At 34.1% G+C, this 19,659-nt stretch overlaps 1 protein-coding gene and 1 pseudogene across 2 annotated transcripts; both read left to right on the forward strand.

The window, feature by feature from the left end:
* The first annotated feature begins 900 nt into the window (after positions 1–900).
* Positions 901–19,361, forward strand: LOC141483111 (cathepsin L-like proteinase). Of its 2 annotated transcripts, none has more exons than XM_074177444.1 (5): positions 901–1,037; positions 1,389–1,476; positions 6,372–6,710; positions 10,693–10,966; positions 15,301–19,361. In XM_074177444.1, exons 2-5 carry the CDS (start codon positions 1,396–1,398, stop codon positions 15,564–15,566), a joined length of 960 nt encoding a protein of 319 aa, XP_074033545.1. In that variant the 5' UTR covers positions 901–1,037; positions 1,389–1,395; the 3' UTR covers positions 15,567–19,361. The 2 variants fall into 2 exon arrangements, with proteins under 2 accessions (XP_074033545.1, XP_074033544.1); XM_074177443.1 differs by having other exon boundaries at positions 928–1,042.
* Positions 5,878–5,973, forward strand: LOC111513729 (U6 spliceosomal RNA; annotated as a pseudogene).
* Positions 19,362–19,659: the final 298 nt, after the last annotated feature.

The following is a 19,659-nucleotide window of genomic DNA, read 5'->3' on the forward strand; positions in this document are numbered from 1 at the left end:
ATTTGAGCATTGATGGTATGCCGATACTATGGTGATTCATTGTTAATTCTTTTTTGTTTTAATGTAGCAGTAATATTTATAAAAAACAGCTGTCTGTTTTGTTTTGTTTTGAATAAAGTAGATCGCTAGGGTAGTCGTAACCTTTCCGTAGGAAACATCTGGTAAATCTCTTCTGCATAACCTCAAGGGAATGTAGATGAGTTTTCGATACTCCACCCCAACCAATTATACCATATCTCAGAGGGGACTCTACTAAACTCTTATATAACATAATTTTTTGTTTTTAATTGAGTATGTTTGCTATCCGTTTGAATTTTTACAGTATGCAACTTAATTTTTCAACTATCTGGTCTATGTGCTGGTTCCATCTGAGATTGCTGTCTAAAATTATTCCAAGATATTTCATTTTCTTTGTGAGTTTGATGACTTCCGTATTGGAGATTGTGATGTCATATTCTGGTAGAGAGTTGTCATAACTACTGAATGGAACGTAATAGGTTTTCTCAAAGTTAATAGATAAGAGCCTGTGGTCGAACCACAATTTGATTTGATAAAGGTCATATTTCTGTTTCAAATAGAACCGTTTTCGTCTTCGCAAAACAGCACAATGTCATCGACGAAACTTGGAATATTGGAGTTGATGTCCTGTAGAAAAAGGTTATTCAAGTAAATATTGAATAGGATTGGTCCTAAAACCGTCCTCTGGGTCACACCACATGTAATAATTTCCTCTCCGCTTATATGATTGCCCAGTTTAACCCTTTTCTCTATGTTGTAAAGATAACTTTTGAAAATATTATTCGCTATACCTCTAATTCCCATATCGTCCAGATGATTCAGTAAGATAGAGTGGTCGACGGTGTCGAAAGCTTTCCTGAGGTCTACGAAAACAGCGTGCCTCATCAGCCTATTTTCAATTGGTAGATAAGAATTTGAAGTGATTGGATTGAAATGATGGTGACGTAGAGTGAAAAATGAATTATATTGAAATCAGTTTATAAGTTACAAATTCACATTGTTACTGAACATCGATACAGGTGAGGTATGTTTTTTACAAATATCGTGAAATCTATATCAAAATTAGGTAGATTCTGAATTTTCTACCTACTTTACAGAGAATTAGTTTGCAGAGAATTATTGAATCATATTTCGTGGATCGTTTTTGTGTTTCCATATTTTATATTCCAAATTTGAAAAATATAACAAAACATTGGTTAATTATTTTTCCTAGTAGCATAAATATTTTTCACTAGAACTTGTTAGTAGGTATATTCTGCTATTTTTCCTGAAAAATTAATTGAAATGCTATCAACCGAAACTATCGATCTATCTTTATCTGCCCAGAACGTTGTGTTTTCATTTATATTTTTTCTTCTTCTAATTTCCAGAATCAACATGAAACTTATTATTGCTTTCATCTCATTGGTTATTGCCATCAATGCCGCGACAGATGAGGATCTGTGGATCGAATTCAAGGTATGATTTTACATTCAGTAAGAAGTAGGTGTCTATTGGGAATTCTCTACCTGAAACCTACTATTGATTTCATCATAATTCAAAACATTGGTCAGCAATGAAATACGAACAATTACAAATCTATTAAAGAATGAGTAAGAGGTATGTTGTTTTGCAAATTAAATGAATATTTCAATTCTAGAATTTCCATTTGAAAACGGAGCAAACAGCGTCTTCAATTTGGTGGAAATAGCCCCAAAAGCACAATTTTGAAGGAAAATGGTCATTTACAATGGATCATTGAAAAGATAATTTGAATTGACTATCAAATGGTCTAAAAACTATCTAGGATACCATTTTGAATCATAGTTGACTTTCAGCTACACCAAAATAGATTTTCAATTGATTTTTCATCAGAAATATCAGCTCCGAGAAACTATACGGGCGTTCTGAATTTATTAATTCTTACCCCTGAAACAACTGACAACACTTTCGTTATCATCCAGTAAAGAAACGACCACTGCTAGGATACAAGAAGCAAGTAACTGAAATACAAACTTTCTAGTGAACAAAACTGTTGTATAAAAAACTTTAAACTACATGAGCCTTAGACTATACAAAAGTATTTCACTACAGCTGAAGAATATTACCAAATCAAATATAATTTTTGAAAATGAGAAATTATGTTTGCAACTTATTTCGATTCAAATTGAACAATCTTTTTTATTATTAAATCATACACAAGTATTTATATTATATAATATTCTCGACTCAACGCAACAATTTTTTTTCTCCGCTATTAAGATTATACAGTGTCACACATAAAGTCCGCATCAAATGGGATTTTTTTTGTTCATCTCTTCAAGCAACTTTTGATATCTCCATTAGGTTGTGCTTTGAAAGTGATACCAAATGATATGCATATGACCGATCAAGTGATTTTTCTTCCCTGTCCAATTTGACATTTTTTCCAAAAAATGTTCAGAAAAGCAGTTATTGCTCGAAATTTCGAAAATCGGTAACGAGAAAAGATGATTGTTTTTTTAATTTTTTACCTATATACCAATTTTTACCTCTCTAGTACAAATTTAGTTTTTTTACAGTTTTTTGAAAATTTGACATTTGCCGATTTCTCAAATTTAGCCAAACCTCAACAAAGTTAGTGCTTTATGCCTAACTTATCTTTCCAACGCATTTTCATCACCAATTTCAATTCTAAATACAACTTATTTCGCAAAAATTCAAAACACCAGAAAAAATTATGCCAAAAATGATGCAAAGTTGATACAGTTTTTAAAAACAGATAAATATTTCAGTTTATTTCTACTTTTTGCGAAATAGCTTGATACATAAGCATAATTAAAAAACAATATCAATGAAAAGTCAATAATTTATTCTTTACTGCACTTTTCTCAAACAGTTAAACTTTGATTTACTAATTACGAAAAATTACAACGAAATTGAACTAAGGGTACTGTGGAAACAATTGAACTGAACTGAATAAGCAAAATATTTTATTGTCATATGACATTTGTTGAATTACTCAAAATAGTGTTTATCAGTTTTGGATTTAAAATAGTTTATTCGTTGTCTAGTGTGTTGTTGAAAATGCTGAATCTTCAAGAGAAAATTGAAATCGTTTTAATATGCGGCGAGAATACCGGTCACCGACAAGTAGCTGATATTTTCAATGCCAGACATCCTGCAAGAAATATTCATCAGTCAACAGTTAGGGATAATAGCTAAGTTTAAATCTACTGGCTCGGTTGAGAGTAATTTTAGAAAAGCACATCAGCCTTCTAGACATACTGAAGAAGTGGAATTTGAAATATGTTTGGATGTCGTAGAACATAAAAAAACAAGTATTCAAAATATTGCAGATAGAACATATGTTAACCGAGAGAGTGTACGACGTATTTTACACAAAAATAAATTTACGCCTTATAAACCGAAATTTATCAATACATTAAAAGAAAGGGACTTCGATATGCGCTTGTATTTTTTTTTTTGGTTTCAAGGGGAAAAAGAAGAAAATTATCTTATCAAATTTTATGGACAGATGAAGCGACCTTCTCTTCAAATGGCGTTGTGAGCTCGCAAAACTGCAGGTTTTTGTAAAAAACTAAATTTGTACTAGAGAGCTAAAAATTGGTATATGGGTAAAAAATGAAAAAACAATCTTCTTTTCTCTTTACCGATTTTCGAAATTTCAAGCAATAACTGCTTTTCTGAACATTTTTTGGAAAAAATGTCAAATTTGACAGGGAAGAAAAATCACTTGATCGGTCATATGCATGTCATTTGGCATCATTTTCAAAGCACAACCTAATGGAGATATCAAAAGTTGCTTGAAGAGTTGAACAAAAAAAATCCCATTTGATGCGGACTTTATGTGTGACACTGTATACGAACAATCTTTTTGTCTTCAAAACTTCTAACTTCCAACATTATATTCTCAAAAGACTAGCTTTAGGCATACTTTTAAATATACTTTTATACTTCTACTATGTACTATCACTTGATTTTTTAGTACAATGAAATGAGGATTCAAGTTACAATCCGAAGGCAAACGTTGAGGAATGTTAAATTCCAGAAAATAATTGAAAACTTTCCCAAAAATCACTTATTTGGAAAGATATGAAAGGAAGGTAGAAACAAAAAATGTAGTATTAAAATTTTCTATAAAATCGCCTTGAATCATTTTTGACGTATTTGCAATAGAAGAAAAGACATTTGCAATTAACGTTTCAAATCAATCAATCAATCAATTGAAAAGTTGTGAACATTAGTATTTTTATAAAAAAAAATTATCAGAATTATTTTTTATTCCAATTTTTTTTGATAATTTCATATGGAACACGCTTTTGTGAGTATATTTTCAAAAACTTCAAACCGAAAAATTAATTTTGGTAGAAAAACATTTTTAAAGTATTATTGTTCATAACTTTTCAATGAATTAATGAAAAAAATCACATCTCAGATTATTCCTGAGACTTTATAGATATTATCAAACAACGATCAATATTTCTCGATTCTTTGTAATTTTTTTAATCTGTTTCACTAGTGAGCTATACATTACAATCCTTCATTATGAATATATGTATTTCTATTGTCGATACGTCAAAAAAAATCTGGACGAATTAATAGAAAAGTTAATTCATTTTGAATCATCATTTCAATAGACCATTTCTATTTTGTGGCTTTCAACTTGGTCATAATTTTCATACTGCGGCCAATATTTTGGCTTTTTAGATATTTATTTTATTTGCAATAATTTATATATAGGTACTCTGTGACATACTGAAGATATATCTCAGTCATTTTCTAAAGCAGAGATTTGATTTTCGGTACATGCATGGCCGCACTTAGCCCGAGTAACAGCCTTAAACCCAGCCTAATCGATATTTTGCTTCGCGTTGATGATTCTGAAAAGAGTTATTTGAGAAAGTTGCATAGAAATCGATATTGAACCTACATACTGAATTTCAACGCAAATTTCGAATTTCTGACTTTGAATCCGATTTTCAATTGATTGTTCTAAATAGGAAGCTTAGAGAATAATAAATTCGGTATAATGTAGGAATAAGAAGCTAATATTCATCATGAATCAGTGACGGATTTACCAGCAGGCTGGGTAGGCTTGAGCCTAGGGCGGCAGATTTCTGGGGCGGCAAATTTGGGGAACGGTTTTTTTGCTACATCTTGGAATTGGGCATTATAGCATGACGGTTATCTGATGTCTTACAGATAAAAGTCTGCAACAAATTTTGCCGATGGCTTTCCTCCTCTAACGAATTGTTTGAGCGAGAGAAGCTGTTTTTGTCTGAAAAGGCTAAAAAATTATCTGAGATCCACCTTGAGCCAAGAAAAATTGAACGCCTTTGCTATTTTTTGCATAGATTCAGAATTAATGAAGAAGATTACTTATGAAGACATCATCGATGATTTTGACAACAGAAGTTATTGCAACGAACTTTTATAACTTGATCAAATGTACCGTAATTGTGTGAGTAGAAAACATCACCCCGCTCGTAAATAATTGAGCTTTGATTAGCTCAAAAATATACCCAAAATTATTTTACCTACAATTTCAACGAAATTGTTGGGATTGTCAAAATAATGTCATGCCCTACATTATTTTGACAATCCCAACAATTTCGTTGAAATTGTAGGTAAAATAATATTTTGTCATGAATAAAATAAATATTTTGTCATAAATACATTTATTTCATCGATTTTGGCTATTTTATCATTTCTGTAGCAAAATATCGAGAATTTGCTCTTTTCGCGGAATCCCAGTAGGCTAGGTTTAAGGTTTTCATTTTGGGCAGCGTATTGCAAAAAGTGCGGCCAATGAAGGTCAACGCCTGTACCAAAAATCAAATCACTGCTTTCAAAAATGACTCAAATACAGGGGTGTTTGTACTCTCTTCGGCGGTACATATACCAAAATTGGAACGATACACAGAAGATTTGCATGACACCTGCAACTCATTTCCTAATTTGTACCGACTTATTTAATCACTTCGGACTTCCATTGTCTAATATAAATTGATCTGACAACCCTGAAAAAAAAATAAAAATATTAACCAAAAATAACAATTTTATCAAATAAAAAACTGAAATTACAAAGAAATAACATACAAGCAACAACCAAACAAATAAAAATTGATATATTAATAAAAGCTGAAAATTAAAAAATTGAAAATATTATTGATAAAAAATGAAAAAATAAAAATTAAAAGATTTCAAACCAAGTTATGTCACGACGTTTCGATTGTTAGTATACACAATAGTCTTCGGGTGATAACTGTTGTCAGAAATGAAAAATAAATTGGTACTCCATTATTTATTTTATTGAAATATTTGAAAAATCATACCTGATAATAATATGAAAAATCTACTTTTCAATTCAGGGCAAATACGCTAAAACCTACAGAAGTTTGAGGGAGGAAAAAATCCGATTTGATGTTTTCAAACAAAATCTTCGTGAAATCGAATCGCACAATGCCAGATACGAGAACGGAGAAGTATCATACTTTCTGAGGATCAACCAATTCGCAGATATTACAAACAAAGAATTTGCCGACAGGCATGCGAAAAACCTCAAAATAAAACCTGAGTACCTACAAACTCCTTTCAACAAAGATATGAATGTCCCCGTCCCAGAATCCATCAATTGGTATGAAAAGGGAGTGGTTACGCCAGTGAAAAATCAAGGGGAAGAATGCGGAAGCTGTTGGGCCTTCAGTACAGTGAGTATTAATAATAAATCAAAAATCAAATCGAATCAGTTCATTCATTCAAAGTACCCATTAGGGTATAGAACCTGTCATGATATAATAATGTCTTAGTACATGTATATCGAGTGGTCCAACGAAAAGTATGCACCTTGCTTTTCTCCTTTTTTTGTAACTTAACGCAAAAATGCTCGGACAGGTCAATTTTGAGGGGGACACATTTTAGATGTATTTTTCTACCTATGCCTTCAACACCCTAGCGAGTGTAACAACCCTAAAATTTTAAATGGAAAGTCGAGTGATATATCATTTGAAAGGGCACAAAATTCTCTTTCCAATGATACCTAATTTGTTGTATTTACTTGAATAGTTATAAAAAAAGCAAGAACATTTACTCGATATTTTTGGTGTTAATGAAAATGCGAAAAAAAACGGCAATTTTATCACTACTACATTCTTCAATTTCTCTCGTGCGTTTTTTGGTTCAAATAACAACAGCAGATAAGTGTACAAAACGAATTTAGGCAATCGTTCATTGATTCAGTTCGGTTGCTTTTGAAATTATTTCAACTTTACTGTAAAAATGGTTTATTCCATTCCTGAACGAGTTGAAATTGTTACACTTCATTATCAAAATAAAATAGTTGTGCTAGACTTACTGCTCGCCTCTTTAATAACAGTCATCCCGGAAAAATGTGAATGATTCGTACGTTGCCAAGTTAGTCCAAAGGTTTGTCGATACCGGATCTGTCTGTAATGTGAAACACCAGCCACGGAAACCGATCCGAAATGAAGCAGTGGAAGTCGCTGTGTTGGGACATGTTGAATTGTATCATACTCAAATTACCTGTCAGCTTGCTGCAGCCTCAGGTGTCTCCTGTTCGTCCATAATACGGATATTAAAAGCCTATAAATTTCATCCGTACAAAATTAAATTAGTACAAGAACTCAATGAAGATGATCCTGATAGAAGGCTGCAATTTTGTGATCAACTGAGCCAGCTACTAATTGATGATCCGCACCTATCATTCAACATGTGCTTTTCCGATGAGAGTGCAGTTTTTTTGAATGGAGCTGTGAATAGGCATAATTGCTGTTACTTGGATGACAGTAACCCACACTTATTCCGATAGGTCCATACCTAGTACCCTCAAAAAATCAATGTCTGGTGCGGCATATTAGGTAGTCATATCGTAGGGCCACTTTTTATTCCTGGGAATTTAAAGTGGTGAGGTCTACCTAAACATGCTCGAAGACACAATTGATCCTCTCATAACAGAAATAATTGAAAATGAACAAAATCATAATGATGATCGGCTTCATTTCCAGCCGGTAAGAGAGTTTTTAGATGACCGGTTTCCTGGACGGTGGATTGGAAGGAGAGGCCCCATCGAATGGCCTGCCAGGTCACCTGATTTATCGCCTTTAGATTTTTTTTTTGGGGACACTTGAAAAATAAATGTTTTGCTACGCAGCCCGAATCCATAGAAGATCTTCGCCAACGAATTACAGCAGAGTGCAGAAGTATAACACCTGATATGCTACAGAATGTTAGGAATAGATTTGAACAAAATCTGTATTATTGTATGGAAGCAAATGGGTCACATTTTCAGCACTAAATCAATTACACATTTCAAAGTACTGGGTTGTAGTTGTTTTTCTTCATAATACCTACATGTTTAAGTGAAATACAACAAATTAGGTATCATTGGAAAGATAATTTTGTGCCCTTTCAAATGATATATCACTCGACTTCTCTTTCCATTTAAAATTTTAGGGTGTTCCACATTCTACATACATCGAATTTGATATATTTTTGTATTTAATTTATTTATAGTTGCTATGATATGCTCATTCCAGCTGAGTACGTCCTCCAGGTTTATTCCCAAGAATTTTGTTGTTGATTTTCTGATAATATTTAAATCATTCAGTTTGATTGAGAGTTGATTGTTTATTATTCTTTGTCTGGTGTAAAAGATTAGATACTCAGTTTTTTCTATATTGAAATGTAGTTGATCGACTAAAAACCATAATCCTAGTTTACCAAGAAAATGGTTACAAGCTGGTTCATTCATTTCACTGCATTCCTGGAAGACAAGAAAAGATGAGTCATCGGCATGCAGCGTGATGTTATACTCAGGTAAAAATTCCACTATGTCAGCAATGAATAAAGAAAATAGTATTGGGGCCAAAATACTAGCCTGTGGAACTCCCAGCTCCAGTTGCGAGGCATCTGAGCAGTGCTTTCTAATAGATCCGTCAACTTCTTTGAAACAAATTTGGACAAACTGACTTCTATCGGAAAGATATGATTCGAACCATTTAGCTGCAATGGGGAATGTTCCTCCTGACGAAAATCAAGTAGTTTTCATAAAGGAGCTCTAAAACAACGCATTTTAAACTTATCATTTCAACCTTTTTCTTTAAAAAATTATTTAAATACCTAAAAAAGCGGAATAAAATAATGCATTCAACATTTAAAGGGGTTCGTTTCTATTTCATCATTCAGCAACATCGGTTATAGCTAATAAAGGATAATGAATCTATTACCTGTATGAGACAAATAAAGATGACATATTTCAGAGGCGTGCTGTTCTGTTTACTTATATTCCGAGTTTCGAGACATTCTGTGACATATGACATTTTGTGCACCTAACCTATCTTCCTCTATATAAATAAATAACAAAACAAATGTTGTTGCCACATAGCCACTTAGGCTTGTGGAGGTGGTATTGAACTATAATTTATATTTTGCCTCAATTGTTGATTTATAAAGATAACTTTCCTTTTTTAAAGTAGAATATCTGGGTACGTATAAATTATTTCAACTTGATATAGGCGCTGTTGCCAATATGTGAATTAGAAACAAATCCCTTTAAAAATTAAAACCCAACATTTGAAACATCAATTTGAATACTTTTCGAAGTGAATTTGAAAAATTCATGAATTGAACTCAGCTTTATTTTGTTCAAACTTGCATTTGCTGTAATAACCCAAATTGAGGAACATTCCCCATTATTACCAAAATTTGCAGCAAAAAAATTGGTTACAATTGCGGTATCATAAAGCAAAGCCCCATCTTGTTTGAAATAATATATTTTTATGAGCTCCATTAGGGGTTCAACAACAAGGGGTTCGATGTTTTGCCTTGCGATTTCTAAATACCTCTGAGATGTAAGATTGTCCACATACTGAATTCGAATCTTCCTTGACTTCTCTGCTCCACAATAGAATGAGGATTTTGTTGTGCCATAGTATGAATATTGAAGCAGTTGGAAATGCCGGAACTTTCAACACCTCGACATGTGTTTCAATCACCAAGTGATTATCTTCAAGAGGAAAATTATACTGTTTAATCTTTCTCTTGAAAATGATCACATCTAACCGAAATTATTATGAGAGTATTTATTTATTTATCGGTCAAGTACACTACAGAATTATTATAAAATTCCAAATGGTACTTCAAGAAAGTTTCGATTGTGGAAACCAGTCAAGCATTAGAGTTCAGTTATATACCCAACAAGTAATTTTTTTGAAGCCTACAACTTATTGCCATCGAGCCATAGTTAGTCTTGTGGAATCGACACCCAAAAGAAAAAATGTGATTGCTTCTTAAGGATCTCGAGTTAACAGAAAGGTAAATAACTGAAATAGCTGAATATTTGTAGTGGAAGTTTATTATTTTATAAAGGAATAGAACCATTGCAAGTTTACGTCTGTCCTCAAGTGATAATAAATCTAATACAGACAGCCTCATTTGCGAGGTAAATCCAAAGTAGGGTAGGCCAAGTTTCCAAATTATATATTTAGAAAAGCGATTTTGCACTTTTTCAAGTCTCTCTTTTTGACAAGCATAAAGAGGATATCAAACAACACTATTATATTCCAAAATACTCCGAACCAGTAAAAAGTATAATGTATTACAAGTGAGAAGTTTTTAAATTGATACCTTGTGATCTTTGAGTCCACCTCTTATCATGATCACTGCCAATTTCAGGTAGGATGTTTAGAAAGCCACTACCTCTTGAAATACAACAAATCACTATCTCTGAGCGAACAGCAACTGGTAGATTGTTCGAAATCAAATTATGGTTGTAACGGAGGAATAATGGATGAAGCATTCCTCTACATTAAACAGAATGGCATAGGATCTGAATCAGACTATCCATACAGAGGAATTGATGGAGAATGCAAAAAAGTAGAAACTGTGGCAACAGTCAGAGGTGTCGTGATGTTCAGAGGTACTGAGGATGACCTCAAATATGCTGTGGGTAAGTTTAATTAGCAATAACATCGTATTGAAGATGTTTCGTCATTTGGAATAAAAAAATTATAACTGAAACAGTTTACTGTGAGAAATTCAGGAAAAACTGTTTTTTAAACCTCGAGCAAGAATGATCTATACAGTGTGCACCATACGTAACGGATAAATTCATTTTCTACGTTATTAGCCATTTTCAAGGAAAACCCTGAAACACGTCGAATTATGTATTCGAAAAGACACTCTGTGACATAAAAAATCCCCTCTCCTTCACCCCCTCCTTCAAACTCCTCTCCTTCACCCCCTCCTTCAAACCCCTCAACGTGACAGCCACCCCCCCCCAATTTTTTTAAATGCAAAAGGGGGTCAAGTGATACCTCATTTTGAAGGGTATTCAATTTTCTGTACAGCCATATCTTTATTTTTTAATTTCGTGCAAGCGTCATAATAAAACAAAAAATTCAAAGTGTTGAAAGCTATCACGTAGGTATTTCATTGAATCCGTCCGCTGTACAATATGCCATGCACCTTCAATTTTTTTTTGTTTTCACCAACCGTTGTTTGTCAGCCGTGACGGTTGAGTAAAAAATTGTGTTTTCTGTGAACTTGGTGAAGAGAAACAGTTTTGCAGTTGTTGTTTGTGTTTCTTGTTCAGTATTACTTTCAGACAATAGGCTAAAAGTTCTAGCAATGTCTCATTTGACTGAACGTCAAAGAGTAGAAGTGTTAATACTACTAGGATGTGGGGACAAAACTAAAACCCAGAAGAATGTAAGTGAAATGTTCAATAATAAATATCCTGATCATCACATTTTTCAATCTACCGTTAGTAGAATAGACACGAAATTTCGTGAATTCGGGACTGTCAAATATATTTCAAAACAAAGCAGGAGTGTATTGATTGACGATGGGAAGAAATTGGATATTTTGATAGATATCGAGGAGAATCCACATAAACCTACCCGACAACTTGCCGCCGATTACGATATAAGTCAAAGTTTGATATTGCGTATTTTTAAAAGTGAAAAGTATCACCTTTATGAAGTACAATTGGCACATGAACTCAACGAAATCGATCCAGATCGCAGAACTGAGTTTTGCGAAAAAATGGAAGCCAGGTGTCTGCGGGATCCTTCCACCTTTTTTTTAATTTAACCGTCAACAGACACAACTGTCGATATTGGAGCCGAGAAAATCCCCATTGGATGATGGAGGCTCGCACTCAATATCCCAGAAACGTTCATGTTTGGGCAGGGATTATGAATAATCCCTGCCCAAACATTAACCGGTGAACGTTATTTGTAGTTTTTGACTATTTTTTTAGTTCCAACCCTGAAAAGACTTTTTCCAGATAATGATAATCCGAATAATGTAAGTGAAGAATGTAAGTGAAATGTTCAATAATAAATATCCTGATCATCACATTTTTCAATCTACCGTTAGTAGAATAGACACGAAATTTCGTGAATTCGGGACTGTCAAATATATTTCAAAACAAAGCAGGAGTGTATTGATTGACGATGGGAAGAAATTGGATATTTTGATAGATATCGAGGAGAATCCACATAAACCTACCCGACAACTTGCCGCCGATTACGATATAAGTCAAAGTTTGATATTGCGTATTTTTAAAAGTGAAAAGTATCACCTTTATGAAGTACAATTGGCACATGAACTCAACGAAATCGATCCAGATCGCAGAACTGAGTTTTGCGAAAAAATGGAAGCCAGGTGTCTGCGGGATCCTTCCACCTTTTTTTTAATTTAACCGTCAACAGACACAACTGTCGATATTGGAGCCGAGAAAATCCCCATTGGATGATGGAGGCTCGCACTCAATATCCCAGAAACGTTCATGTTTGGGCAGGGATTATGAATAATCCCTGCCCAAACATTAACCGGTGAACGTTATTTGTAGTTTTTGACTATTTTTTTAGTTCCAACCCTGAAAAGACTTTTTCCAGATAATGATAATCCGAATAAAATAGATAGGAGTATCTGGTATCAGCAAGATGATGCTCCACCACATTTTGCAGCTGATGTTCGTGCATATCTGAATGAAGTTTTTTCCAACAGATGGATTGGTAGACGAAGTGCCATAGAGTGGCCAGCAGGTTCTCCCGACATGACACAGCTTGACTACTTTTTGTGGGGTTACCAAAAATCCAAAGTATACGTCAATAGACCAAACAATATTGAAAGTTTGCAAATCAAAATTAGAGAATAAAGAGAACGTATCACTCCCGAAATCATTCAAAATGTTGTTGATAACTGTCAGCAACGCCTTTATTATTGTTAAGGAAACAAATGACTAATTAAAGGATAAAGATATGGCTGTACAGAAAATTGAATACCCTTCAAGATGAGATATCACTTGACCCCCTTTTGCATTTAAAAAAATTGGGAGAGTGGCTGTCACGTTACGGGGGGTGGAGAAGGGGGGCTTTTTTTAATGTCATAAAGTGTCTTTTCGAATACATAATTCGACGTGTTTCAGGGTTTATCTTCAAAATGGTGCTCACTGTATACAGTGCAAATGTAAATAATCTCCGCCCCTATAAACTTCGAAAATAGGCAAGATATTAGTGTCGAATAGAATTTTTGTAAAAAAAATCATCTTTTTTTGATAAGAAAAGCAACAGTGTGACATCACTTGCCGCCAACAGATAGCTATGAACTTTTTGTTCAAATAGAAGAGAGGGTCTTGTAACATCTCGAATCAAAGGTATTTCAATTGTCTATGAACGACCCCCACTTTTTTATTTTCGATTAGCTGTTGCCCGCGACTTCGCCAGCGTAGAATTTGGTTTGTCACATTTAGTTTCGTGACTGGTTTTTCAGGTTTCTAACTTCGAAAACTGACGAAATTCAATATAATCTTCGAACCCCTATTTATCGTCTGGTTATACAGAGAACCTACCTGCATATTTCGAAATTCTGGGTTCACCTCGTACCACAGTTTCAACTAGGCTTGCTCCATCTGCAAGTCTCTGGAAGCTGACAGGGAATGATCAAGAAGCGCGCTTCGAATTGAGCGTGACCTTGGCCATGTCACAATCGATTGACGTAGACCAGCGGCGGCCGTCTATATTTTTTCCAGAGGAAAGTTATCTACAAAGTCGGTCACAAAAAAATCCGAATTCGGATTCGAAACAAAAATTCGCCTCATCTTCGAATGGATTGGTTCATTTACTTGTGTAACCTGTCGTTATAAACTTCAGAGCTGTATCAATACTCATTTAGTTGTAAAGGTATTTCAATTCCTTATACGACGACTTCGACTGTTTTCAATTTGGATAACCGGTTGCGGAGTTATAGGCGATTCAATTGGATAATAGTAATTCTCATTTTTCCTAGTTTCTAATTCATACACCAACCGGTTCATACAGCGTTATCTGGTGTTGAATCACAAATACGTTGTTTGGGCTCTCTTCATTTCAACAAGTTTCACGATGTTGCCAAGTCCATATCAAACGTTAGTGACCTCACGATTGCAAACAAAATTAAAAATATGAAACGACGTACAGGTAGTGTTCACCTATGCAATTATCCCGATTTCATTGTGAAAGTTCGTTGATTCCAAAGACGTTTCATCGAATGGGTCTTCAATTAAAGAAAGCATATTCTGTCTCTAAGAGAATTATCAGATATCAAGTATAAGTTTGAATTTATATTTGTTCATCAATTATTGAAATCTGTCAATCAGAATATAGTCACAGAAGGGTGATTTAAATATTACTGAAGTTTTTTCCCCAACACCAAATCGTTATTTTCAACACCCCGACACGTGTTTCGATCACCAAGTGATCTTTCTCTCTAACACATGATAGGTTCACAATAGAAAGACGTACAATACCGGAAATAGCAGTCACTAACGGTTTCTCGAGGGATATTGTAGATGACATAATAAGGAAGAAGTTTAGGTTGAGAATGAACGAAATCTCGACTTTCAGAAAGGACAAAAATCAAGATAAATACATCTCAGTTCTTCGTATATTACGAAGAACTTTGGAAAGATTTTCAAGGAACTAGGTATGAAGGTGGTTTTTAAAACAGGTCATACACTACAGAGCCTTTTGGAAGGCGAAAATTCGTCTGGAAAAGTCTGGAATTCACGAAATTGAATGTAAGGACTGCGATGCAAAATCCCTACTGTAGTCCGACAAAGACGATTTGAAAAATGATTCCAAATCATGTTTCATGTATATATATTTTTCCGAAACTGATTTGTATAGATCCAATTCATCTTGACCAAAGTAAAGATCGATCTGTTCAAGAGTTATTTTCATCAATTTCGAATATTTCATTTTGCGGATTAATAAAAATAACATTAATGAATTGCAGCTACTATTGGTCCAATTTCCGTCGCAGTTCGTACTACTTTTTGGCAACTTTACGGAGGTGGAATTTTTGATCACCCAGAATGCAACAGTTTATACTACAATCATGCTGTTCTGGTTGTTGGATATGGAAGTGAGAATGGAACGGATTATTGGTTGATCAAGAATTCTTATGGACCCTCTTTTGGAGAAAACGGGTACATCAGATTAGTCCGCAACAAAAGCCAATGTGCTATTAACAGATATATGGTTTATCCCATTTTATATTAAGATAAGACGAATTCATTCGGGGATTCATCTATAGTAGTAGTAGTAGTAGTAGTAGTAGTTTATTTGACCAGATTATGTAGTTTATACACTTATGGCAAGTCACAGTAAATTCACAGTCATATTAGTCAAATCAAAATTAAAAAATATATAAAAATATAATTAAAAGAACAATTAACGTCTAGTAACAGATTATCAATATATAGTATAAGATTTAAAATTTAGACATGAGCAATATATTTTAAAATACAATAAAAGATCATGGTTAACCATACTTATGATAGAGTGGTGGAGAATGTTATATAGATTCAGATTTAGGGAGTTTCTGCGGCTTACAGATAACCTGTGATAACGAGTATTTAGTAAGTCAGCTGATCTGGTATTGTGGTTATGGATGTCGGAGTTTTTTAGTAAAGTATCTTTATTGCGATGTATTTCTAGCAGAACAGTATAAATATATAAAGTAGGCAGAGGCATAATACCCAGACGAATAAAAAATTGATGGCAGTGGTCTCTGTATCCCAGGTTAGCCAAGATGCGTATGGCTTTTTTCTGGCATCTGAAAGCAGCAATTGCGTTAGTAGAGTTTCCCCAAAGGAGAACACCGTACGAAAGTACAGAATGAAAAAGGGAAAAGTAAGATATTCTCATAATATAAGGGTTCGTTACATGTTTTAACCTTTTCAGAACGAAAAGAGCACAAGATAATTTGCGAACAGCAAGGTCAAGATGATTTTTCCAGCTTAATTTGTCATCAATCGTAATGCCTAAAAACGATACATTTGCCCCCTCACGATAATTAGTGTTTGTGGAGACAATCAAATTTTGGATTTTTCTTTCATTCAATTTGAGTTTATTCTTCGTGAACCAAAGCTTAGCTGAGTTTTGTACTGTGATGACATTTTCTTTCAAGTTAGTGTAAGACTTGCTTGAGCAAATAATTGTTGTGTCGTCAGCGAATAGAAAACATTTAGTAGGTGCAATGGCGTGGCATAAGTCATTTATATACACAATAAATAAGAAAGGTCCCAAGATTGAACCTTGAGGGACGCCATGCTCGATTTTTTTCAAATCAGATTTTACATTGTTCAGCTCAACACACTGAAATCTGTTTGTAAGATATGAACGAAGGAGTTCCAGGGTAGTGCCCCTTATGCCATAATAACTTAGTTTTTCAATAAGTAGGGAATGTGAAACGCAATCGAAGGCCTTGGTCAAGTCGCATAATGTCAGAGAAGTATGCCTGCCCTGATCAAGGCCTTCCACTATCTCGGCAACAACCTTGAAAGCAGCGTGGGTAGTATTTTTGTTTTTCCGGAAACCAAGCTGTGATTCGCTGAAATAAAGTTTGTTTTCAAAAAAAGAGTAAAGCCTATCTTTTAGGATAATTTCAATTATTTTGCCAATCAATGGAATGATACTAATTGGACGATAATTGTCCATTTGGGATTTATCGCCCTTTTTAAAGAGTGGAATCACCTTAGATATTTTCAAAGTATCAGGAAAGATGCCACTGGAAAAAATTATATTAATTAAGTAAGTCAAAGGATTTAAAATAAATTCAGCAGAGGTCTTAAACAACTTGCTATTTAGGTCATGAACGTCTCGAGAGCTAGAGTTGCTCAATTTATTTATTGCAGTTAGTACTTCTTGAGGACAAACTGGATCTAAAAAGAAAGAATTTACAGGAGAAGGAAAATTTCTAAAATTATAAGAGTTTTCTGGGTCAATACTTGGGAGAGACCTGATAGTATTCTCAGCAACGGTACAGAAAAAGGTGTTAAAATCATTTTCAGAAAAGTCAGTAGTCAGTTTTTTGCGTGATATCTTATTTCTTTCAGAGTTTATTATATTCCAACATGCCTGTGATGTATTCTGAGAGTTTATTATATATGCATCATGGGCATATTTTTTTTGTCGCAATAATTCAGCACTGTATTGTTTCTTCATGAGTTTATAGGCTCTAACATCGACAGGACTTCTAGTTGCCTCGGAGACAATTCTGACAGCTTCTAAGTTATTTCTCATAGATTTTAAAGTGTCATTGAACCATTTAATTTGGAAGAGATTCTCACTAGGTGAATTTCTCTTCAGGGGAAAAGATTCTCTAATATAAGTTTGAAGAGTCTCTATGAGAAAATCGCAATAGTAGTTTGTATCGACACCATTGGGTGAAATCACATCCCAATTTGTCTTAGATAACTTGCTTTTGAAACGGTCCATCCCAGATTTTGTAAAACGAACTGTCTGCATAATATCATTTGCGTGACACACACTCTGATTTAAGACTATGAATTGGCCGTTATGATCAGAAAGACAGGGATCAAGTGTACCTACCTCTAGAATTTGATCGTTCAGGTCAGTGATTATATTATCTATGCAAGATGAGGATAAAGTTGTAATTCTGGTATAATTCAAAATTTTTATAGATAAGCCATAGGATTCTATTAAATTATTCAAAAGTTGTAGTGATGGTGTATTGGACAGGAAATTTATGTTAAAGTCACCTAATAAAATAATTTTCATTTTTGGTTTGGAGTATTTAAATAATAAACCTTCGAGATTGCTCAGGAATAAGTTAATGTCCCCTGTACAGGGTCTGTATATGCAAAATAACAGAAGATTCTGAGGTTTTAAAAGTATGCCACAAAACTCCGAATGGCATTCCACGCTGAAGTCGCCCAAGTTCAAAATATTGAAATCCAAATCATTTTTACAATATATTGCAACCCCACCATGTTGGTGAACATTTCTAGTGAAATAGGCAGCAAGTTGATAGTTTTGAATATTGATAGTTTGCAAGTGGTCACTGTGTAGCCAGTGCTTTGACAAACAAATGACGTCGAAAGTGAAGTCATATAAAAATGTACAAAAATTATCTACCTTGTTTGAGAGACATTGTGTGTTTATATGGAAAATACTGAAATTATTGTTGATAATGTTAGTATTATTAACCTTATTAGTGTCATGATATGCATTTAACTTGTCAAGTTCGGACCCGTCCCTCCTTGTGTCTTGGACGTCGTGACGTATGTGAAATATGCTCACTGCGTCATTACCATTAATCAGTTCATTGAAGTTTGTAATGGTTTTGGAATAAGATTCACTTCCATTTATAAAAAATTGTCTGGCCTTTGATTGTTTACCCTTCGCTTTTGAAAGTCTCTATACTTTTGAAAGTCGAATCGTTTAAACCCTACTCCCCTTGGCCACAGTTCAGGCTGGTAAATATTTTCTTTATGTATTAAATTAACTCCAACCATGAAGCATCTCAGTTTATTTGTTTCACTGCTTATGTCCTTCACTGTACAATCCTCGTTTCCTCCAAGTTTTCCTTTTAAATATTTAGTGATATCTTCCTCTGTCACTTTTTGTTGAACCCTGTATACATACATCCAGATTTTTGACTCTTCTCCAACAAAGACATCATCCTTGGCTTTACCTAGTTTTGATCTTTGCTTCCAGTCATTTTGCTTTTGGTGTTTTTTTCGCTGTACTACCGTATATCCTTGATCATATATTTCATCTAGAGAATAAGATAGTAGGAACACTCCGGTCTTTGACTGATTAGAGTGATTTTTGAACGAAGTGCATTGCTTATATCTTAGATTCATTGATTCAATATATAAATATTCCAGTAAAATTTCATTGTCAAATAAGGAGTTTGAATGTCATGTGAAGTAATTCAGTTGAAATAGTAATTAAGACCAAGTATAACTGGTAATAGTGATGACTTTGGAACGCACTTGTGTCATTGTCGCAGGACAGGAAGAAACCTAATAAAGTTACTTGAAACTTTGTCTCGTCATTCACCTCGCTGCAAAGACTCAAACCCACTAGTATGGAGCTAAAAAACGCTAAGTCTCATCATGTCAAATAAGCATTTTTTTCACACGTCCAAAATGCATGACCTTTTCCTCTAATGAAGTTAACATTTATCTCCTATCAAATTATCATCATGAATATGATAGAGTCCCATTATACTGGTCCGATTTTGTTCAAGGACAACGTCCACCCGCACTTTTCACAAATCACCGTCCAAAAATCAAACGAATCGAGCGTCGAAGTTCTGCCCCACACACCATACTCCCCAGAC

The sequence above is a fragment of the Leptinotarsa decemlineata genome, unplaced genomic scaffold (genome assembly GCF_025532065.1).
Source record: "Leptinotarsa decemlineata unplaced genomic scaffold, Ldec_3_MD MMD2_tig00002974_RagTag_RagTag, whole genome shotgun sequence".
NCBI lineage: Eukaryota > Metazoa > Arthropoda > Insecta > Coleoptera > Chrysomelidae > Leptinotarsa > Leptinotarsa decemlineata.